This window comes from Tachyglossus aculeatus, chromosome 3, assembly GCF_015852505.1.
Source record: "Tachyglossus aculeatus isolate mTacAcu1 chromosome 3, mTacAcu1.pri, whole genome shotgun sequence".
In the NCBI taxonomy this organism is placed as follows: domain Eukaryota; kingdom Metazoa; phylum Chordata; class Mammalia; order Monotremata; family Tachyglossidae; genus Tachyglossus; species Tachyglossus aculeatus.
This window is the reverse complement of record NC_052068.1, coordinates 52,339,889-52,362,203: the sequence shown is the minus strand read 5'-3', so window position 1 is coordinate 52,362,203 and position 22,315 is coordinate 52,339,889. Positions and strand designations below refer to the sequence as shown.

Here is a 22,315-nt window from a genome sequence, read left to right as displayed (position 1 = left end):
ATCATTTTTTTATAGAATTTGTGCATCAAAATCAGAACAATAATAACATTGACCTGCATTCAGAGTCTATTTGCTTTTTACAACTGTACTGCGGTGTGAAAAACACTGAGGGAGAAATGCAAACAAGATGAAAACCTCTTACTACAGTTCCCTTTATATTTTTCTTATTTTTTTCTGCAGGCTGTCTGACCGGCCCAGCTTTCACTGCAGAAACAGTGTCTGAAATGATGGTGCGGACACATGCAATATGTCCCCACAATCTGCTGCAATCTGTTGACAAGCACAGATCCCTCCTTTAAAGGCAAAGAGGCTTTTGGTGTTCCAGATCCGGGATGCTCCGTCAGTCAAAGTAGTTCTGAAAAAAGCTAGCCTTATTGCAAAGTCTATTTAATCCTGGCTAAAAACCACAAGGAAATCAGCACAACCATTTCCTGTTTTGCAAGTACACTATAAGATGTGTTACCCTATAAAACGTGTTAAAGAAATAGTGTGTCCTAATAGAGCATGGGCTTGGGAGTCAGAAGGAACTACGCTCTATTCCTGGCTCTTTGACTTGTGTGTGGTGTGACCTTGGGCAAGTCACTTAACTTTTCTGTGCCTCAGTTACCTCATCTGTAAAATGGGGAATAGGACTGTGAGCCACATGTGGGGCATGGCCTTTGTCCAACCTGATTAGCCTGTATCTACCCCAGCTCTTATATCATGCCTGGCACAGAGTAAGTGCATAACAAAGACCATTAAAAAGTACCCTGAAAGCTGGGAGAATGGGAAGGGCTGGATAAGTGAACAATAGAGAAGCAGCATGGCTCAGTGGAAAGAGCACGGGCTTTGGAGTTAGAGGCCATGGGTTCAAATCCCAGCTCCGCCAATTGTCAGCTTTGTGACTTTGGGAAAGTCACTTAATTTCTCTGGGCCTCAGTTACCTCATCTGTAAAATGGGGATTAAGACTGTGAGCCCCATGTGGGACAACTTGATTACCTTGTAACCTCCCCAGCGCTTAGAACAGTGCTTTGCACATAGTAAGCGCTTAATAAATGCCATAAAAAAAATTAGGTTAATTAGGGTCAGCCTGCTTTGCATAGGTCAAACAGAGGGGGAATTTCATAATTCAATCAATGATATTTATTGAGCTCTTACTGTGTCAGTCAGTCAGTCAATCGTATTTATTGACAATTTACTGTGTGCAGAGCACTGTATTAAGTGCTGGGGAGAGCATGATATAACAATATAACAGACACCTTCCCTGCTCACAGCAAGCTTACAGTCTAGAAGGGGAGACAGGTATTAATATAAATAAAGTTACAGATACATACATAACTGCTGCGGGGCTGGTAGGGGAGATGAATGAAGGGAGCTAGTCAAGGTGGCACAGAAGGGACTGGGGGAAGAGGAAAGGAGAGCTTAGTCAGGGAAGGCCTCTTGGAGGAGATGTGCCTTCAAGAAGGCTTTGAAGGTGGGGCAATAATTGTCAGATATGAGAAGGGAGGATGTCCCAGAACAGAGGCAGGACGTGGGCGAAAGGTAGGAGGTGAGATAGATGAGATCAAGGTACAGTGAGTAGGTTGGCATTAGAGGAGTTGGCTGGGTTGTAGAAGGAGAGCAGCAAGGTAAGGTAGGCTTTAAAACCATTGGGAAGGAGTTTCTGTTTGATACGGAGGTGGATGAACAACTAGGGAGGTTCTTGAGAAGTGGGGAAATAAGGCCTGAATGTTTCTGTACAAAAATGATTTGGGCAGCAGATTGAAGTAAGGACTAGAGTGCGTGAGACAGAAGGCAGAGAGTTCCACAAGGAGGCTGATACAGTAATCAAGGCGGAATAGGATAAGTGCTTGGATTGACATGGTTGCAGCTTGGCTGAAGAGGAAAGGGAGGATTTTAGCACTGTTTTGAAGGTTGAACTGAAGGGATTCAGTAATGGATTGAATATGTGCGTTGAATGAGAGAAGGGAGTCAAGGATAACGCCAAGGTTACGTGTGTGCATACTGTGTGTGGAGAGCACTGTATAAAGCACTTGAGGGAGTATAACAGAGCAGGTAGACACGACCCAGGCCCTTGGGAAGTTTACAATTTGTCAGTTGAATCTTGGCTTTGGGTTCAAGTATTCAGTGAGGAGGCGATCTCTGGAAATTGGGAAATCCCCAGTATTGAAGCTGATGCACGAGGGAAAACTGTTTAACTGGATTAGCAGAAAGGTTTGCCTCTGGTCTGAGCTGCCTGCCTAAAACAGCCCTCTACACCAAGACCTTTGGCACCCTCCAGGAGAAAGGCAGACAGCTTGATCCTACCTCAGGGAAGACTCAAATATATGGGACTCCAATCACGATAGAATTGCTGAGTGGAAGGGTTCTCCAACAGGATTCCATTGTCCAAGATAGGTAAAGTATTTGGGAATAACAGAAATGCCCAATGCTACTGTTCTCTGGTTAGTAGAGTAACAGTTAACAAAGCTTTTGCATTGGCTTTTGAGTATCTCCACCCCCATTCTCTGTAGAATAAAAGATTCTTACCACATTAGTAGTATTTGGTGATGCTCCATGATGCATAAGTTGTGATACTATATTTACATGTCCCATGAAGGCAGCAACATGGATTGGAGTGAGACCCGACTGGGGAAAAATAAGGAAAGAAAATGCTAATGAATAAATAATTTAGACCCTTCACATCATATTATTGAACAGTATGACATTACAACTGTCATGTGCACTTTGAGCAAACTAATTTCATGAAGGTTATTCAACTCATACATAGAAAACACAACCTGGGGATGAAAGAGTTAGAAACAGCTAAGGCTGCCCACATAGGTTCCCTTGGAGAGAATGCTATGTGGGGTGTCAGGAGAGAGAGGTGACATTCACATGGCTGATTGCTCTAAACCTCATGAGGAGAGGGGAAAATGGATTCTCTTGTACTTTGTAGAATTTGATCCACAGGGTTGTGATAATAATAATGATGGCATTTATTAAGCACTTACTATGTGCAAAGCACTGCTCTAAGTGCTGCAGAGGAAACAAGGTGATCACATTGTCCCATATGGGGCTCACAGTCTTCATCCCCATTTTACGGATGAGGTAACTGAGGCTCAGAGAAGTTAAGTGACTTGCCCAAAATCACACAGCTGACAAGTGGCAGAGGCGGGATTACGGGTAGGATGGATCTGATCTCCATAACCTACAATCTGAATTATGAGTCTAACCTACCCCCTCCACCTCCTCTTCTGCCACCCCGTAGGCCTGCTGTCAAATTTGAGAAAGTCTTGATTTTCAAAATGGTCTGCAGGCCTTCCAAAATAAATGTGAACTCTTGGTTTTCAACACAAAGTCAGGCCCACTCTGGAATAATAATGATGGCATTTGTTAAGTGCTTACTATGTGTGAATCATTGTTCTAAGCGCTCGGGAGAATACAAGGTGATCAGGTTGTCCCACATGGGGCTCACAGTCTTAATCCCCATTTTACAGATGAGGTAACTGAAGCACAGAGAAGTTAAGTGACTTGTCCAAAGTCACACAACTGACAATAATAATAATAATAATAAAAATAATGTTGGCATTTGTTAAGCACTTACTGTGTGCAAAGCACTGTTCTAAGCACTGGGGGGATACAAGGTGAACAGGTTGTCCCACGTGGGGCTCACAGGCTTCATCCCCATTTTACAGATGAGGTAACTGAGGCATAGAGAAGTGAAGTGACTTGCTCAAGGTCACACAGCAGACAAGTGGCGGAGCTGGGATTAGAACCCATGACCTCTGACTCCCAAACCCACACTCTTTCCACTGAGCCACGCTGCTTATTAGAAACAGTTCTAATAAGTCTTTTTCCAAACTTTGCACATTCATGAATTAAGCCACAGAGATCCTGACTCTCCAATTCATCCTTCCTTTCCCCTAGTCTTTATCTCCCAGAGAGGAGGCCTGGGAGGCCACAGATTAACAGAGAGAAACAGAATTTACACAGGCTGTAGGCAGGAAGACTCTATCCTCCCAAGCCTAGTGTGGCACCAATGAATGTGTGCAAACACAGCCTTCCAACCTGGTTCTGGGCCTGTTACAGAAGGGCAAAGATGGGTGTCAGCAGAACAGCTGTCACCACCTGATGACAGCCAACAAATCTTGTTTGACCAATAGCCAGGAGTCCGAGGACCTGGGTTCTAATCCTGCTCTGCCACTTACCTGATGTGCGACACTGGGCAACTAACTTGACTTCTCGGTGCCTCAGTTCCCTCATCTACACAACAGGCACTCAATACCTGTTCTAATAATAATAATGTTGGTATTTGTTAAGTGCTTACTATGTGCCAAACACTGTTCTAAGTGTTGGGGTACATATGAGGTAATCAGGTTGTCCCCCATGGGGCTCACAGTCTTCATCCCCATTTTACAGATGAGGTAACTGAGGTACAGAGAAGTTAAGTGATTTGCCCAAGGTCACACAGCTGACAAGTGGCAGAGTCGGGATTAGAACCTATGACCTCTGACTCCCAAGCCCATGCTCCTTCCACTAAGCCATGCCGCTTCTCCACCACCTTCTTAGATTGTTAGCCCCATGTGAGACCTGATTAGCTTATATCTACCCCAGCTCTAAGTACCGTGCTTGGCACATGGTAAGCCCTAAACAAATGCCACAACTATGCCAAACAAATGCCACAACAATGTCAGGTGTCTGACTTTCAAGGTAGAATCTGTGAGGGAGACATAGGAGACTTGCCTGTCTGCCTCTCATCCTCAGGGAGCACTCTGATATTCTAGACTTTTCTAGGTATCTATTCTTATTTGCTTCATATCGTACAGGCCTCACCTGCACAGACAAACTGCACGAACTTCAAAATCAAGGCCACTGTGGAAGAGGTTGTCAGCCTGTAACAAACCAGGGTTTAGGCCTCTATTAAGTTCTTTCTGAGTAGTTAAAACATCTGTTGTTACAACTTGAAAGCCTTATCTTACTCGAAAGAACACTGACCTCAGAAAGGTAAAGTGTTCATTAAAATACAAATTAATATTAGTCTCCAGAAAGCTGTTTCTTCTTACCTCAGTGACCGCTTGGATAGATGCACCATGTTTCAGTAGAAGCTCCATAACTTTCATTCGATTCTTCTTACAGGCGATATGAAGAGGTGTAAAACCATTCTGCAAGAGGAACATATATTTTAGTTACACACCCGTTCATGTTTGTTTTATTGAAATACATTCAATCAATCATATTTATTGAGTGCTTACTGTGTATACAGCAATGTACTAAGTGCTTGGGAGAGTATAATATAATGGACACGCTATTACAGAAATTCTATTTCACCACAGTAATGAAATTATTTGAATTTTTGATTTTAAGATCAGAGCATGAAACACCTGTTACATTATGAGGATATCATATTGGGTGCATTTAAAACTTGGAATAGTGAAGTGTAAGTAAAAACAACTTAATCATATTTATTGGGCGCTTACTGTGTGCAAAGTACTGTACTAAGCACTTGGGAGACTACACTATAATAGAGTTGGGAGACACATTCCCTGCCCACAATAAGTTTGCAGTGTAGAGGGGCTTATAGTATAGAGGGATATTAATAAATAATTGGGATTGAAATGAAAGTTTCAGGAAATAATTTTCTCTCGTGATCTTAGGCAATCATGATCTCTCAAGCCTCAAAGATACTGAAGGAAGGCCAGTGAGATGTATAGGAGGTAGAAGCAATCGCTGCATCTACTAAGAGTGCTAATTACCTGTATAGAAAGCATAAAATGCAGTTACCAAAATATCCTCTCTTACAGAGAAATCTCTTAGGCTCTCCTTCCCAGGTAACAGGTCTCTGCTTCCTCTATTAAGTTTAAGTAGAAGTCTGCACAAGCAACCCGAGTCCAATCCATTAGTCTTCTGGCACAAATACAGCCCAGACCCATATCTCCAACTATATACAATTCCCAGGCTCATAATTTCATCCGTTTATCATGGAATTCCCGAATCCTTAAGTGCTTGTGTAGAGGAGAGAAGATAAGAAGCAGTGTGGCCTAGTAGAAAGAATATAATCCTGGGAGACAGGAAAGCTTGACTCTGATCCCAGCTCTGCCTTTTGCTTCCTGGGTGATCATGGAACTTCTGTATATCTCAGTTTCGTTTTTTGTGTCCAGTCTGTTCATTGTGTATCTGCTCTAGCACTTAGTACAGTGCTTGACACATAGTAAGCGTTAACAAATACCTCAATTATTATTATTATCATCATATCAAGAGGGATACAATATGGCGGAGGCTAGGAGAGCAGTGCTGGTAGTCGTGGAAACTGAAGGAAAATTGCAAGTCCCCTACCCTGTTCTCCTGTGAGGACCCCTAGAAAACCTGACACTTAACTCTGTACGAGAAGGGATCCTGAGCCCAGATGTGTCCAGGGAACTATTTTCATTGCCTGCCTATGCTTGGCTCAGTGGTCAGATTGGGCTGAGCCTTCAAGATGAGGCCTACCCCAAGCAGACCCCTAGATCAGACTTCCAAACCTCCAGATCCCATCCTCCCAAACACTTCCAGGGACTGAGTCCTCCCTCCCCCCCAAACACTTAAAAGTGAGGCCCATGCGCATTTCTATTGCCAAAATCTTTTTAGCTTCACCTTGAAAACCACTTCAGGGAGATGTCTCTGGGCTAAGTTCAGCTTCAGCAAACCCCCAGAGGAAAGGATGGACTCCTGAGACATGTCTCATCTTGTCAGTCAGTCAGTCAATTGTATTTATTGAGCACTTACTATGTACAGAGCACTGTACTACTGCTACTTTGTACTCTCCCAAGCACTTAGTACTGCGCTCTGCACAGTAAGCACCCAATAAATATGGCTGAATGAATTCAATATAACAACGAACAAACATATTTCCTGCTCACGATGAACTGACAGTATAGGAGACAGATATTAATATAAATATATTCATTGATTAATTGGCCTTAATGTAAACATAACATCTTGTTATTAATCTAGGTATCAGCAATCATGACACCAGGCTCTCTAGGATTCCTCAGAACATCAGAGGGCCATGCTCAAAGCAGAGATCCCTCCCCGGCCCTGGGATTATTTTGCGTTCTTTCTTACAGAGACGATATCTTGATAGCAGGGATACTTGGGGATTGCTTGTTTTGAAGGACTAGTGAACTCAGTTATTCAGTTTAATATTTAAGCCAGTAAAATTGCTTCCTCTTTAGCAACCTCATCCATTTTGTGCTGGCTCACAGCTGCCAGGGCGCTACGTAATTCAGCCTGTGAGGGAGAACTGTAAAATTGCCAGCACCCTGCCGCAAAACTTAGGTCAGATACCCTGCAGGATGGATAACCGAGGGACTTGAATCCCCTCCATTTCTCACTGGTCATGCGTCAGGGAAGCATGACTGGTTAAGTGCTTAATACATTGGGAAATAGCCAAGGACAAAGGAAAAGGACAGAAAATTCCACTTCCCATTGTAGGACTTTTTCCCTCTGTGGAAAAATGAGTCATGTTGCTAACACTTTATCCTCTTTTCCCAGACTGCTTTGAGATATGATTTCAATGCAAGGCAGATCCACATCTTGTGTTTACCTCAGGGCTTAATATGCTGCTGAGCACATAATAAACACTTAACAAATACTGCAATTATTAATCAATAAATGGTATTTATTGAGTGCTTACTGTGTTCAGAATCCTAACTGCTTGGGAGCATACAATACATGAGTGTTCATAAATATGATCATTTAAAGCTAATCTGATTCTCTGTGAGTGTTACATATTTGATAGTTTGTTATTGTAAATGCATTTATTTCCCTGAAAATGAAAGGGAAATTGATAATAATAATAATAATAATGGCATTTGTTTAGCACTTGCTATGTGCAAAGCACTGTTCTAAGTGCTTTTCTAAGTGCTTATAACCATTTTCAGGAGGTGTGTGTCTTATAGGTCTCATTACCCAAGTCCAATCCGGACCTGGATCTTTTAAAAACATGGGGCCAGGTGCAACTCTGCAACCTGTCTGCTGTGTGACCTTGGGCAAGTCACTTAACTTCTCTGTGCCTCAGTTATTTCATCCGTATAATGGGGATTAAGACTGTGAGCCCTATTTGGGACAGGGACTAAGTCCAATCTAATTATCTTGTATTAACCCCAGCAGTGCCTGGCACCATAAAAAAAGAAAACCCTTCTTCCTAATATGCAGTGGTCTTCCTATTTTCACCCCAGCTCCTGTTACTCACCCCCTGCAAAGGGGCCACTGGTTGCTCCTCCATCTCTAGTGGTCTCCCTCATTTGCTACAGGGGAAATTCTGTAGTCTGTCCAAGGCTCAAAATGCAAGCAAAATGGAATTGGGATCATTAGCATACCTCAATTAGAGAAATCAGAAAGTGGGGTGGTGGGGGTGATGATGTTCCCACAAGCAGAGAGTTCACTCTTCCAAGGAAACTCTTCGGAAAAGAACTGGGATCTTATCCTACCTCATTGTGGTTCTCTTCAAACACTAAGTCTATTAGAACTCACCCTGCACCCCTATTTCACCTTCAGGGAGCAGGAAGAGAAAATATTTGTAATAACCATTGTATAATAACAATGATAATAATAATAATATTTGTAATAATATTTGTTAACTGCTTACCATGTTCCAAGCACTGTACTAAGGAGCTTGGGTAGATAGAAGATAATCAGGTCCCATGTGGGGCTCACAGTATAAGTAGGAAGGAAAGTAGGTATTGAATCCCCATTTCACAGATGAGGGAACTGAGGAACAAGGAAGTGAAATGACTTGCCCAAGGATACACAGCAGGTAAGTGGCAGTGCCAGGATTAGAACCCAGGTGCTCAGCCAATGCTCTTTCCATTAGACCATACTGCTTTCCATGGAATAATAATAATGGTATTTGTTAAGTGCTTAGTATGTCTCTCTAGATTGTAAATACACTGTGGGGAGGGAATATGTCTTTTATATTGTTGGGTTGTACCCTCTCAAGTGCTTAGTACAGTGCTCTGCACACAGTAAGCACTCAATAAATATGATTGATTGCCAAACAGTGCATTAAGGGCTGGGATAGATACAAGATAATCAATTGATCATATTGGGTGCTTACTGTGGGCAGAGCAATGTACTAAGAGCTTGGGACAGACAATACAATCTAACAGGGAAAAGATGTTCCCTGCCCAAAATGATTTTTAATCAGGTTAGACACAGTCTCTGTCCCCACATGGAGCTTACATTCTAAGGAGGAGGAAGAAATAGCATGGCATAGTGGCTAGAGCACGAGCCTGGGAGTCAGGGGGCCATGGGTTTTAATCCCGGCTCTACTACTTGTCTGCTGTGTGACCTTGAGCAATCAATCACTTCTCTGTGTCTCAGTTACCTCATCTGTAAAATGGGGATTGCGACTGTGAGCCCCACATGGGACTGGGACCGTGTCCAACCTGATTTGTTTGTATCCACCCCAGCATTTAGTACAGTGCTTGGCACATAGTAAGTACTTCAATACCACAATTATTATTATGAGGTATTGAGGTATTTAATCTTCCTTTTACAGATGAGGAACCTGAGGCACAGAAAAATTAATTGAGCAGGCAACAAGATGAGTGCGGTATCAATTTTTATACTAATGCAGAAATCATACCTGTCTTCTATTCCCTCTGAGAAGCACCTGAGGGGTTAGGGAAGAGCAGGTTGGGGGAGAATAGGAGGACTTACAGGAAGGGTGGTAGGGGGACAGGAAGAGAGGTGAGCACAGCCAAGTTCCAAACCACCTGTTCAGTCAATCAATCAATCAATCAATCAATCACATTTATTGAGCCCTAAATGGGTGCAGAGAACTGTACTAAGCACTTGGGAGAGTACAACAAAATAAGAGAGTTGGTGAGCACTTTCCCTGCTCAGAACAAGCTTCTTTCTAAAGGATGAGCTCACATACCCTTCAATCTCTCTTTCTTTTGGTTCTTTGACCCAATCTGGCAGCCTCTCTGGCCCCTAGACATCCTTTGGGTCCCTCATCACCTCCCCCCACCATTTGATGGGGTCTTAGAGATTGTAAACTCCCTGAGGACAGGCATTATGTCTACTCTATTGTATTCTCCCAAGCCCTTAGTACAATATTCCACACAGAGGAAGTGCTCAATCACTGCTGTTGATTGATTGCCCTTACTGGAAAAGGAATATTGGCCAATCAATCATATTTACTGAGCACTTACTGTGTGCAGAGCACTGTACTAAGCACTTGGGTGAGTAATAACCATATTAAAAATTATGGTGTTTGTTAGGCGCTTACTATGTGGCAGGCACTGTACTCAGCACTGAGCTGGATACAAGCAAATTGGGTTGGACGCATTCCCTATCCCATATGGGGCTCACAGTTTCAATCCCGATTTTACAGATGAGGTAACTGAGGCACAGAGAAGTTAAGTGACTTGCCCAAGGTTACACAGCAGACAAGTGGCAGAGCCGGGACTAGAAATCATGACCTTATAACTCCCATGCCCATGCTCTATCCACTATGCCATGCTGCTTCTCAACAGAATTGGTAGACATGTTCCCTGCCCACAGTGAGCTTACAGTCTAGAGGGGGAAAAAGAAAGTTTACTCAGAAAATAGCCTGCAACGTAGCAATCTGAATATTGAAATCCTTACATCAGAGGCCTCCCCTCTCTCTTTCTGCCTCTCTAGTTCTAACATAGGGTAATGCCTTAAAACATCATTTAAAAAGAAAAAAAAACAATTGACAATAATGGGTTTTTATGGTATTTGGTAAGCACTTACTCTATGCCAGGCACTGTACTAAGTGTGGGGATAGATATAAGACAATCAGAGTGGATATAGTCCGTGTCCTACATAAGGCTCAGAGTCTTAATCTGTCTTAATCCCCATTTTGTAGATGAGATAACTGAGGCACAAGAGAAGTGAAGTGGCTTGCCCAAGGTTAAACAACATACAAGTGGTGGAGCTGGGATAATAATAATAATAATAATAATAATAATAATAATAATAATAATGATAATTGAGGTATTTGTTAAATGTTTACTCTATACCAAGCACTAAACTAAGTACTGGGGTGGATACAAGCAAATCAGGTTGGACAAAGTCCCTGTCCCTCGTGGGGCTCACAGTCTCAAGGCTCACTTTAAAGATGAGGTAACCGAGGCCCAGAGAAGTACAGTGACTTTCCCAAGGTCATACAGCAGACAAGTGGTGGAGCTGGGATTAGAACCCATGACTTTCTGACTCCCAGGTCATGCTGCTTCTCATTATTATTGCCACTCTTCAAACTCAAAAATTATAGTGGACAACAATCCTGTGTGGATAGTATGAACCCTATTTCAGAGATGAGAAAACCAAGGTAACTACTAGACTGTATGCCCGTTTTGGGCAGGGATTGTCTCTCTTTATTACTGAATTGTACTTTCCAAGCACTTAGTACAGTGCTCTGCACACAGTAAGCACTCAATGAATACAATTGAAGGAATGAATGAATGCAAGGTAAACAGAAGCTAAAAGACATGTTATGCAAGCTGACTATAAATTAACATAAAGAAAAAGATGTAAAGGGATATTTCAAGGCAAGAAATGACAATTTAAAGCACACATCATTTACTAGATGGAGAATACATTCTCTTGGAAAAAAGTTTTAGAATTCAAATTTAGAAGTTGCCCAACTCTATTGTTCTCTAATTATTTGAGAGAAAACTTTTTGATTCCCTTTTGTCTTTGTCAAAGTCAACCAAGTCACTGCTAGTACCTAGAATTTCCAGATTGGCTAACTGTATTTTGTGACCTGTCATGACTTTTTCTTAGCGTCATAGTTTCTTGTATCAGGGCAAGGATGAAAGAGACAAGTCCTCAAAGGTTTAACACAGGGTAATAATTTAACTAAGACACTGCCTTTTGAGACAGACCTCGGAAGATTCCACAAAGAGCTATGTTAATAACAGACTGGGGCAGTTCTTGATTTACCACATACCCTAAACCCTGACAATTCCAAGATATGTCTGGCCCTCTTAGCATTTCTAATGTAAAAGCAAGACTTTAAGGAGTAACTCCCTACAACAGTCAATCGTTCCAGAAATGAGATGACCTGGACTGGATGGAAGCTCACGAGTGTTCTTACCAGCGCTTTGGCATTCGGATTAGCTTTCTTGTCCAAAAGAACCTTGGCAACTTTGTAGTGACCACAGTGGGCGGCCACATGCAGTGCAGTCAAATAGTCATTGGTGACATCATCAACAGGCACATTATGTTGAAGGAGAAGCTGGACACAGTTTAGATGATCCCCTTGTGTTGCCATATGCAGTGGAGACAAGCCATTCTGAAACCAAACACAGGATACAATGGTAAATCAAGGCCGATAGTCAGTGTTTTGCCCAGGAGGGATTCTCCCCGCCCAACCCCCACAAAAACACTCTGGAAGGGTTCTCCTTAAGGTGAAAGTGAAATGAAAAGCAAAGTTGAAGTGTAAGCAGATATAGTACTCAGTTTTTCATGGAAAAGTCTCCTTTAGAAATGCTGATTATTTAGTTTGGGTGAACTGTGACTGTTTTTAAGACTGTTCAGTCAATCGTATTTATCAGGCAAAAACTCCTCACTCTCGGCTTCAAGGCTCTCCATCACCTCGCCCCTTCCTACCTCACCTCCCTTCCCTCCTCCAGCCCAGCCTGCACCCTCTGCTCCTCTGCTGCTAACCTCCTCACTGTGCCTCGTTCTCGCCTGTCCCGCCGTCGACCCCGGGCCCATGTCCTTCCCCTGGCCTGGAATGCCCTCCCTCCACACATCCACCAAACTAGCTCTCTTCCTCCCTTCAAAGCCCTACTGAGAGTTCACCTCCTCCAGGAGGTCTTCCCAGACTGAGCCCCCGTTTCCTCTTCTCCTCCCCATCCCCACTGCCCTACCTCCTTCCTCTTCCCACAGCACCTGTATATATATATTTGTACAGATTTATTACTCTATTTCACTTGTACATATTTACTATTCTATTTATTTTGTTAATGATGTACATATAGCTTTAATTCAATTTGTTCTGACGATTTTGACACCTGCCTACATGTTTTGTTTTGTTGTCCATCTCCCCCTTCTAGACTTTTGAGGGCTCCTCCTCCCCCTCCCATCCCCTTACTGTAGGGGTTCCTCAAGGGTCAGTTCTTGATCCCCTTCTGTTGTCTATCTACACTCACTCCCTTTGTGAACTCATTCGCTCCCATGGCTTCAACTATTATCTTTATGCTGATGACACCCAAATCTACATCTCTGCCCCTGCTCTCTCTCCCTCCCTTCAGGCTCGCGTCTCCTCCTGCCTTCAAGACAGCTCCACCTGGATGTCTGCCCGCCATTTAAAACTCAATATGCCCAAGACCGAACTTCTTATCTTCCCTCCCAAACCCTGCCCTCTCTCTGGCTTTCCCATCACTGTTGACGGCACTACCATCCTTCCTGTCTCACAAGCCCGCAACCTTGGTGTCATCCTCGACTCTGCTCTCTCGTTCACCCCTCACATCCAATCCGTCACCAAAAACCGCCACTCTCACCGCCACAACATCGCCAAGATCTGCCCTTTCCTCTCCATCCAAACCGCTACCTTGTTGGTTCAATCTCTCATCCTATCCCGACTGGATTACTGCATCAGCCTCCTCTCTGATCGCCCATCCTCCTGCCTCTTCCCACTTCAATCTATACTTCATGCTGCTGCCCGGATCATCTTTGTGCAGAAACACTCTGGGCATGTTACTCCCCTCCTCAAAAATCTCCAGTGGCTACCAATCAACCTACGCATCAGGCAAAAACTCCTCACTCTTGGCTTCAAGGCTCTCCATCACCTTGCCCCCTCCTACCTCCCCTCTCTTCTTTCCTTCTACAACCCAGCCCGCACCCTCCTCTCCTCTGTCAGTAACCCCCTCACTGTGCCTCGTTCTCACCTGTCACACCGTCAACCCCCGGCCCATGTCCTCCCCCTGGCCTGGAATGGCCTCCCTCTGCACATCCGCCAAGCTAGCTCTCTTCCTCCCATCAAAGCCCTACTGAGAGCTCACCTTCTCCTGGAGGCTTTCCCAGACTGAGCCCCCTCCTTCCTCTCTCCCCCATTCATTCATTCATTCAATCGTATTTATTGAGCACTTACTGTGTGCAGAGCACTGTACTAAGCGATTGGGAAGTACAAGTTGGCAACATATAGAGACGGTCCCTACCCAACAGTGGGCTCACAGTCTAGAAGGGAAATGGCAGTGCTGGGAAATGGCAAATAAGGGCAAGCAGAGATTCGGGTGTGTTGTTTCACTTTCATGCCCTGAGTAAATGCTTTGGCCTAAACCGCAAAATGAATCGATCGGGAGAGCTATGTTCTCTTCATTTCCTTAAAGAAGCTTCAATGCTCTCAGGGTATCTCATTTACCAAGACCTTTCTGGAGGTGTCTTAGATAAACATTTGAACTCGCCCCGGGAGAGAGTGACTTAAGAAAAAAAAATGAAATCAAACAATAGTGAACACTTAATATTTTGTAACCATCTATCCATTGCTGACACATTATTGTTGCTCCGTTGCTTCCCCATCCCCCCGCCCTACCTCCTTCCCCTCCCCACAGCACCTGTATATATGTTTGAACAAATTTATTACTCTATTTTACTTGTACATACTTACTATTCTATTTATTTTGATTTGTTAATATGTTTTGTTGTCTGTCTCCCCCTTCTAGACTGTGAGCCCGCTGTTGGGTAGGGACCGTCTCTATATGTTGGCAACTTGTACTTCCCAAGCACTTAGTACAGTGCTCTGCACACAGTAAGTGCTCAATAAATACGATTGAATGAATGACTGAATGAATATTGAGTACTTACTGTGTGCTTAGCACAGTATTAAGCATTGGGAGAGTACAATGTAACAATAAGCAGACACATTCCCTGCCCACAGTGAGATCAGAGTCTAGAATGGTCTTTTCTGTAACCCATCCACCAAAAACAAATTGCCAAGAAGTGTTTAGTATGTAATTTTTTGTATATAATTTGTACATAGTTTTGTTTATATAATTTTTTAAAAATAAGAATATATATACATATATATTTACACACATATATACTTAATTTTTAAAATTGTACTCCCTCCAAGGCAAAAAAAAATCATCCTTCACCAAAAGGAAGGGAATGTGTCTCTTTGTTGTTGTATTGTACTTTCCCAAGTGCTTAATACAGTGCTCTGCACACATTGAGTGCTCAATAAATACAAATGAATAAATGAATACCAAAGTCACATTAATTCATGAGAGGAGACAAGAAGTTCAAGGAGGTAGATTTAGGGGTCCTTTCTCTTGAGAATTCCCTTCATCATATGTTAAATAATTTATACTCAATGTGAGTCTGATGAGAAATGATTTTTAGGCTCAGTTGCTTTTGAAGTCACTAATGTGATGTATCTAATGCTGCTGTGGTTAAGGAACTTTTCTTCTTTCCTCAAACATTTGGTGTCCCCATGCGGCCATAAAGAGGAAAGACAAGGTTCCAAGCAAACATCTGTGGGGAAGTTTGCTGTAACTAGAAACCACTGACTGCTGCCAGTGAGGAAGGAAAGAAGGGAAAGAAAGTAGAATACAGGATTAACTCATTTTTAAAGGCTGAAAAAATGGATAAATTCACAAATTAGTTAAGCAGTCTTTGAAAATAATCTTTCCTTACATAGTTGCAAGCAATTAACCAAAATAGTGTCTGCTAATGAGTTTTATGCGATTCAGCCTGTTAACAGAATGCATTTTGCAGTTTGAGGATAAACCATAGTTAAAAATACAAAATGAGATATGATTGGCCATGATTATTGTATATGCAAAATAAGAAATAAGCAGAGAAACAAGGTTTGTGACATTATTCCAGGGAAAGAACAGTGATGGAGGGATATAGTGTTAATTAGTAAGAGGTGAACATCCAAGGGATTGCAAGTGATGGTATTCACCAAGAAACCTGAACCTGTGAAAAGAAAAGAACAGTACTAACCCCCATGGCCACACACTGGAGACCACCACTATATATTTAGTGATAATTTTTATATTTTTATTAATGACATTTGTTAAGCACTTACTGTGTGCCAGGCACTGTATTAAGTGCTGGGGTGAAATCATGTCAATCAGATTGGACACAGTCCCTGTCCCACAAGGGGCTCACAGTCTTAATCCCCATTTTACAAATGAGGTAACTGAGGTGTAGAAAAGTTAAGTGATTTGCCCAAAGTCACACAGTCTCCCAGGCCAGTGCTCTGTCCACTACGCCAAGCTGCTTCCCATTACTATTACCCATTGTGAAAAAAAAAATCAGATCTGTCTATAAGATATGCTTAAGAAAATGCAATGTAAAAATGCTCTGCATCTTATAGACCATTACCTCCTGGTGGCTGAAGAGGCACCTAGTTACTTATATTTGTAAAATCGGTCCGTCAATACTATTGTGGTGCTATTACGATCTTTGAAGGCTTGGCTCTGAGCCTCTTCATTTTATAGAATTGCGGCACTTTCAGAAACGCTAGCCTTAGAGGGTGTTACCATGGAGTAAGATCGACTTACAGCAATTTCTTGAACCTTGACACTTCAGTGCTTCTAAAGCACTCCTGCAATGTTCTATTCTAAAATCTTGGTCAGGGAGAAAGGGAAAGAAGGGGAAAAGAGGAGAGTGGGGGAGGGGAAAAGGGAGAGCATGACCCTAGAACATGAGAAGTGACCTGAATGTGAGGGGTAAAGACATGAAGAGAGAGGGGAGTACTTCAGACAAGACATGACACTTGAAGTGGGCATAGTTTCTACATATCAAAAACATCTTTTCTCTACAATTCCATATAAAATTCTTCTTTAGACACTCCTTCCTCTTGAGAAAGAAGGGGAGACATCAGAAGCAGATTCATCTGAACTAAATATGATCTGTTCTTTTAGATATGGCTTAAACTGTATGAGAGGTCTCTTATCTTGGGCTCAGGAGATGAATGAGGGGAGAAGAGATTTGAGCAGGAACCTGGAGTCAGCCTTTGGGAGAGAGAAGAAGTAGCTAATAAAAGGGGGAGAACCTCCATCTTGGACTCTCCTCACCCTCCCCACCCGCTCCGTACTGTGGACATTGACAGAAAAAGGTTTCCTCCTCTCACCATGGGGTGGAAGGGGCATCTGAAGCCTCATGTTAGTATTGGAAATAGTAAGGAATCCTGTAGCTTTAACTTACAGGAACTTGCTAGGGGTTGGTAAAATCTCTAGGTAGTGGTGGATTAATCTAAAAAGACAACCATTATGGGACAGAATTTCCTGGCCCATAATTTTTAACTTTCTGTCAAGAAGGGAATTAACGCCTCATGTGTGTTACTTTTGTTATTTTTCTATTCATAATTTTCCCTAAACTAAGGGCCTTCATCCTTCAAAAAGAGTTCAAGCATTCAAGCACAAGTATTCTGATTATGCTCTAACTTTTATTCTTTTTCCCCTTTTTTCAGTTTGAATAAATGAATAGCCCCACCTGAAACAGGGCTGCATTATATACCCAAATCCTTGTAAATAAATTATGAAGTCAATTAATTTTGGAGGGAATTCAAGAATTTAATAAACACAGCTTCTGAAAATTGTTATGAAACCTTGTAGGCAGTCTCTGCAACTTTATCTAATATGCTAAAAAATACAGCTACAAGAGTTCCAAGTTAGGAAATCAGAGAACCCATTACCTTTGTTTTCGAAAGGATAGGAGCAGCTCGATCAAGTAGCATTTCCACAACCTGTTCATGTCCACTTCTAGCGCCACAGTGGAGTGGTGTAAGCCCATCCTATTGAAAGAAAACAATCATTTCAATGAACTCCTATTGACTTCTACACATGGAGAAAATATGTCATTTCACCATTCTACATAAGTGTCTTGGGGCACCATATGCACATAAGAAATACCTTTTGCTTTGATATTTTGGTGGTCTGAATGGATAAATAATCAGTGTCTTGGGGCACCAAATGCACATAAGAAATACCTTTTGCTTTGATATTTTGGTGGTCTGAATGGACAAATAATCATTTCAATAAATTGTGAATATTTATTGAGTGCTTACTATGTGCAGACCACTGTACTAAGTACTTGGGAGGGTACAGTTCGATAAAATTAATAGGCATGGTTCCCACCCTCAAAGAGCTAGTGGGAGAGACAGACATTAAAATAAATTACAGATGTTCACTGGATAAGAACCAGGACATGATAAGAAAGTAGAAAGATATTTTATGGGGATGACATCATATCTTATCACCAAACCAACAGCCCAATCCTAGTCGTTTTAGTATTTAAAAATTTCCTTAAATAAAAACATCCCCTTAAATTTGTGAAGTGTTACAGTCTGATTTCAATTTTTTTGCCTTTTTTAAAAATCCAGTAGACAGTTTGGATGAAATTTGCCTTGTGCAGCATGCTAGAGATAAACAGTTTTAAGCAAGTCAACATAAAGACAAATCAAGTGGTGAAGCTTATGCCAATTAAAACCAACAAAACCCAACAACCTGAAATTTAAAAAGAGATTTAATACAACCATTTTTTAGAATGGAAAATCTTCAAATCATAAACACTCAGCCTCAAATTTGTTGAAGTTACATCGAACAGTCAGTTCACTCTATAGAAATCATATCATGCCTCAAAGTGTATAATACAGGTTAACATTCTATTCAAATACTACCAGATAAGCTAAGATGTTTTGTGAATATATACTAAAAAATTAACATTTTTAATTTCCCAAGAAAGGTACTTTAAGAATCTAGAGTTGATAACATATTTTCTAAAACTACTGAACAAAGGAACTGAAATGCATTTGCAGCCAACTCATTTACCCTTAAAACCTGCAAATCTCTTACAATAGACTATCCAAATTCATTCCATTCCAGTTCATCTGGGGTAAGTAGGCAATATGTATTATTAAACGTATAATCAACAAAAATTAGCATCTCAAAACAGCTCAAGTCAGTGTGAATCCCTTGTAATCTTGTAATGCAGTCATATCTATTATGTGTTGCCAGTGAAACTGAATTTATTTTTCTACCTTTTTCTTGATTTGTGTTGTTCAAGACATCATATCTGTAATTTATTTATTTACATTAATGTCTGTCTCCCCATCTAGACTGTAAGCTCACTGTGGGCACAGAATGTGTCTGTTTATTGTAGGATTGTACTCCCCCAAGTACTTGTGCTCTGAACACAGTAAGCGCTCCATAGATGTGACCGACTGACTGATTTCAGAACTCACAGAGCAAACCTCTGTCTCCTGAGTCATATCATTTACTTGGGTTTGTGTCAGCCAGAAGCTATCCACAATTTGTAGTTCTTTTGATGATGATGATGGCATTTATTAAGCGCTTACTATGTGCACAGCACTGTTCTAAGTGCTGGGGAGGTTACAAGGTGATCAGGTTGTCCCATGGGGGGCTCACAGTCTTAATCCCCATTTTACAGATGAGGTAACTGAGGCACAGAGAAGTTAAGTGACTTGCCCAAAGTCACACAGCTGACAATTGGCGGAGCCGGGATTTGAACCCATGACCTCTGACTCCAAAGCCCATGCTCTTTTCCACTGAGCCACGCTGCTTCTCTAGCCACGCTGCTTCTCTTAGGATACTGGTGAATATAAAATGATACTTTTGATGTGAAGTAAACAAAATTTTAAAAGTTTTTGTTTTTCATTAGTCTTTGAAATGAGTGATTAAAGTGATTTATTATAAATCATTATTACTATTATATCATAATATAATACATTATAATATTATTATAAAGTTATTTATCATGATATTAAGCACTTGCTCTGAGACGAGCATTGTGCTAAGCAGTGGGATAGAAAAGCAGCATGACTCAATGGAAAGAGCAGGGGCTTGGGAGTCAGAGGTCATGGGTTCAAATCCCGGCTCTGTCAATTGTCAGCTGTGTGACCTTGGGCAAATCATTTAACTTCTTTGTGCCTCAGTGACCTCATCTGTAAAATGGGGATTAAGACTGTGAGCCCCACGTGGGACAACCTGATCAACTTGTACCCTCCCCAGCACTTAGAACAATGCTTTGCACATAGTAAGTGCTTAATAAATGCCATTATTATTATTATTATTATAACAAGACAGTCAGATGGGATACTGTCCCTGTCCCACGGAGGACTCAGTCTGAGAGGGAGGGAGACTAGGTATTTGATTCCCATTTTACAAAGAAACTGAGGCACTGAGAAGTCAGGTGACTTGCCCATAGCCACACAGAAGGCAAGTAGCACTTGTATATATATTTGTACAGATTTATTACTCTATTTTACTTGTACATATTTACTATTCTATTAATTTTGTTAATGATGTGCATATAGCTTTATTTCTATTTGTTCTGAAGATTTTGACACCTGTCTACATGTTTTGTTTTGTTGTCAGTCTCCCCCTTCTAGACTGTGAAGCTGTTGTTGGGTAGGGACCATCTCTATATGTTGCCGACTTGTACTTCCCAAGCACTTAGTATAGTGCTCTGCACACAGTGAGCGCTCAATAAATATGATTGAATGAATGAAGTAGCAGGGTTGGGAGTGAAGCCTATATTTCTTGATTCCCAGTCCTGTGGGTTGGTTTTTTTTTTTCCCCACCTGGGCACATTGTTTCTCACATAATATTTTATAGCTGAGGTGCCAAGTACCTTATAGCCAGTACCCTTTCAATTGCCATTTGGTTTGGAGCACTTTTCAACCCAATCTTGAAGCTGCAAGTTCATCTGAATCTTGTGCAAATTCACCATGACACTTTTCAGTGGTATATGGAGCTTCAAATACCAGAATATCCTCCAGGATACTCTACTCAGAGAACTAGATGCAAGATGTCACGATCACATAGCTACCCCGGAATAAACAACCCAGCTGTAATAACATTTTCAGGTCAGCTGAAAACTAAAGTCTGGATTTTATTATGTTACATAAAACCCTGCAGGATGTTTTTATAGCTATATTATGCTTATTGATATTCCACTCTGAAAAACAGAAATTCTTTGGTGAATGATGAGATTTATAAAGGTGGAATGGCCTTCTTTGGAGGTATATGTTTGAATATGATAAGCCTTTCCCCACCCAGCCCACCAAAGAGATAAGAGATTTGATTAGACAATTGTCTCTCTTGCTTTGAATGAATTGAAAAGTATGTAGTTTGCCTTCTTTCAAGTTTAATTCAACTTTAAGGTCCTTTTCCAAGTCATTTAAACAAGGCTTTCTTATAGAGTGTTCTTCGTTCCAGTGAATCTGCTTTCTCTTGCTTTGTTTTCTGTCCAGGAGCCATGCTACTTTGCATAACCATTCATCAGAATGTCCTCCCTCCTCAAATCTGACAGACAATTGCTCTCTCCACCTTCAAAGTCTTATTGAGGGCACATCTTCTCCAAGAGGCCTTCCCTGACTAAACCCCATTTTCCTCTTCTCCCACAACCTTCTGCATAGCCCTGACCTGCTCCCTTTGGTCAGCATTTATGATGATGATGGCATTTATTGAGCACTTACTAAGTGCAAAGCACTGTTCTAAGCGCTGGAAGTAATCAGGTTGTCCCATGTGGGGCTCACAGTCTTCATCCCCATTTTACAGATGAGGTAACCAAGGCACAGGGAAGTTAAGCGACTTGCCCAAGGTCACACAGCAGACAAGTGGCAGAGTCAGGATTAGAACCCACGTCATCTGACTCCCAAACCCATGCTCCTTCCACACTGAGCCACACTGCTTCAATTTATGTTCATAACTAATCTATTTATTTATATTAATGTCTCTCGACTGCAAGCTTGTTGTGGGCAAGGAATGTGTCTGTTCATTGTTGCATTCTACTCTCCCAAGCGCTTAGTACAGTGCTCTGCACACAGTAAGCACTCAATAAATATGAATGAATGAATGAATGAATGAATTAGAGCACTTGGCAAACAAATATTATCTTTAGGTGACCATGATTTGCCTGGAGTCACACAGGTAACTGGAAATCACAATGTCTGATGGTGGCCCAGAATTTTCCCTCAGAATTACCAATTGCCAGCTCCCTGCCTAAACTGTATTCCTTGTGGAGATGTTAATTTTTGGGAAATTAATTTGGTGATATGGAATTATGAGAAAGTGCTTCTAGTATTCCCTGTTCTCTAGTTCAAAATTTGAAATCAATCACATTTCTTTTGTACATTCAATCATATTTATTAAGTGCTTACTTTGGGCAAAGCACTGGACAAAGCACTTGGGAGAGTACAATATAATCATAAACAGACACATTCTAGAGGACTTAGTGCAACATGGCATTTTCTGCTGCCACAGCATCCTCAGCACCCTTTTCCACATTGGCCAGGGTGGTATCTGGCTTTCAAGACCTGGGCTTGTGGCAATCAATCAATCGACTATCTTCATTGAGCACTTA

General features: G+C 41.7%; 1 protein-coding gene across 23 annotated transcripts in view; it reads right to left on the bottom strand.

Moving 5' to 3' along the window:
- ANK3 (ankyrin 3) overlaps positions 1-22,315 on the bottom strand; it is a 710,530-nt gene that overhangs the window by 144,052 nt on the left and 544,163 nt on the right. For all 23 annotated transcript variants that reach the window (XM_038743727.1, XM_038743734.1, XM_038743724.1 and 20 more), the window contains 4 exons: positions 17,625-17,723; positions 12,069-12,266; positions 5,026-5,124; positions 2,510-2,608 (listed from right to left, as the gene is read on the bottom strand). In XM_038743727.1, coding sequence (XP_038599655.1) covers positions 2,510-2,608; positions 5,026-5,124; positions 12,069-12,266; positions 17,625-17,723 — 495 coding nt within the window. The remainder of the gene's footprint in view (positions 1-2,509; positions 2,609-5,025; positions 5,125-12,068; positions 12,267-17,624; positions 17,724-22,315) is intronic.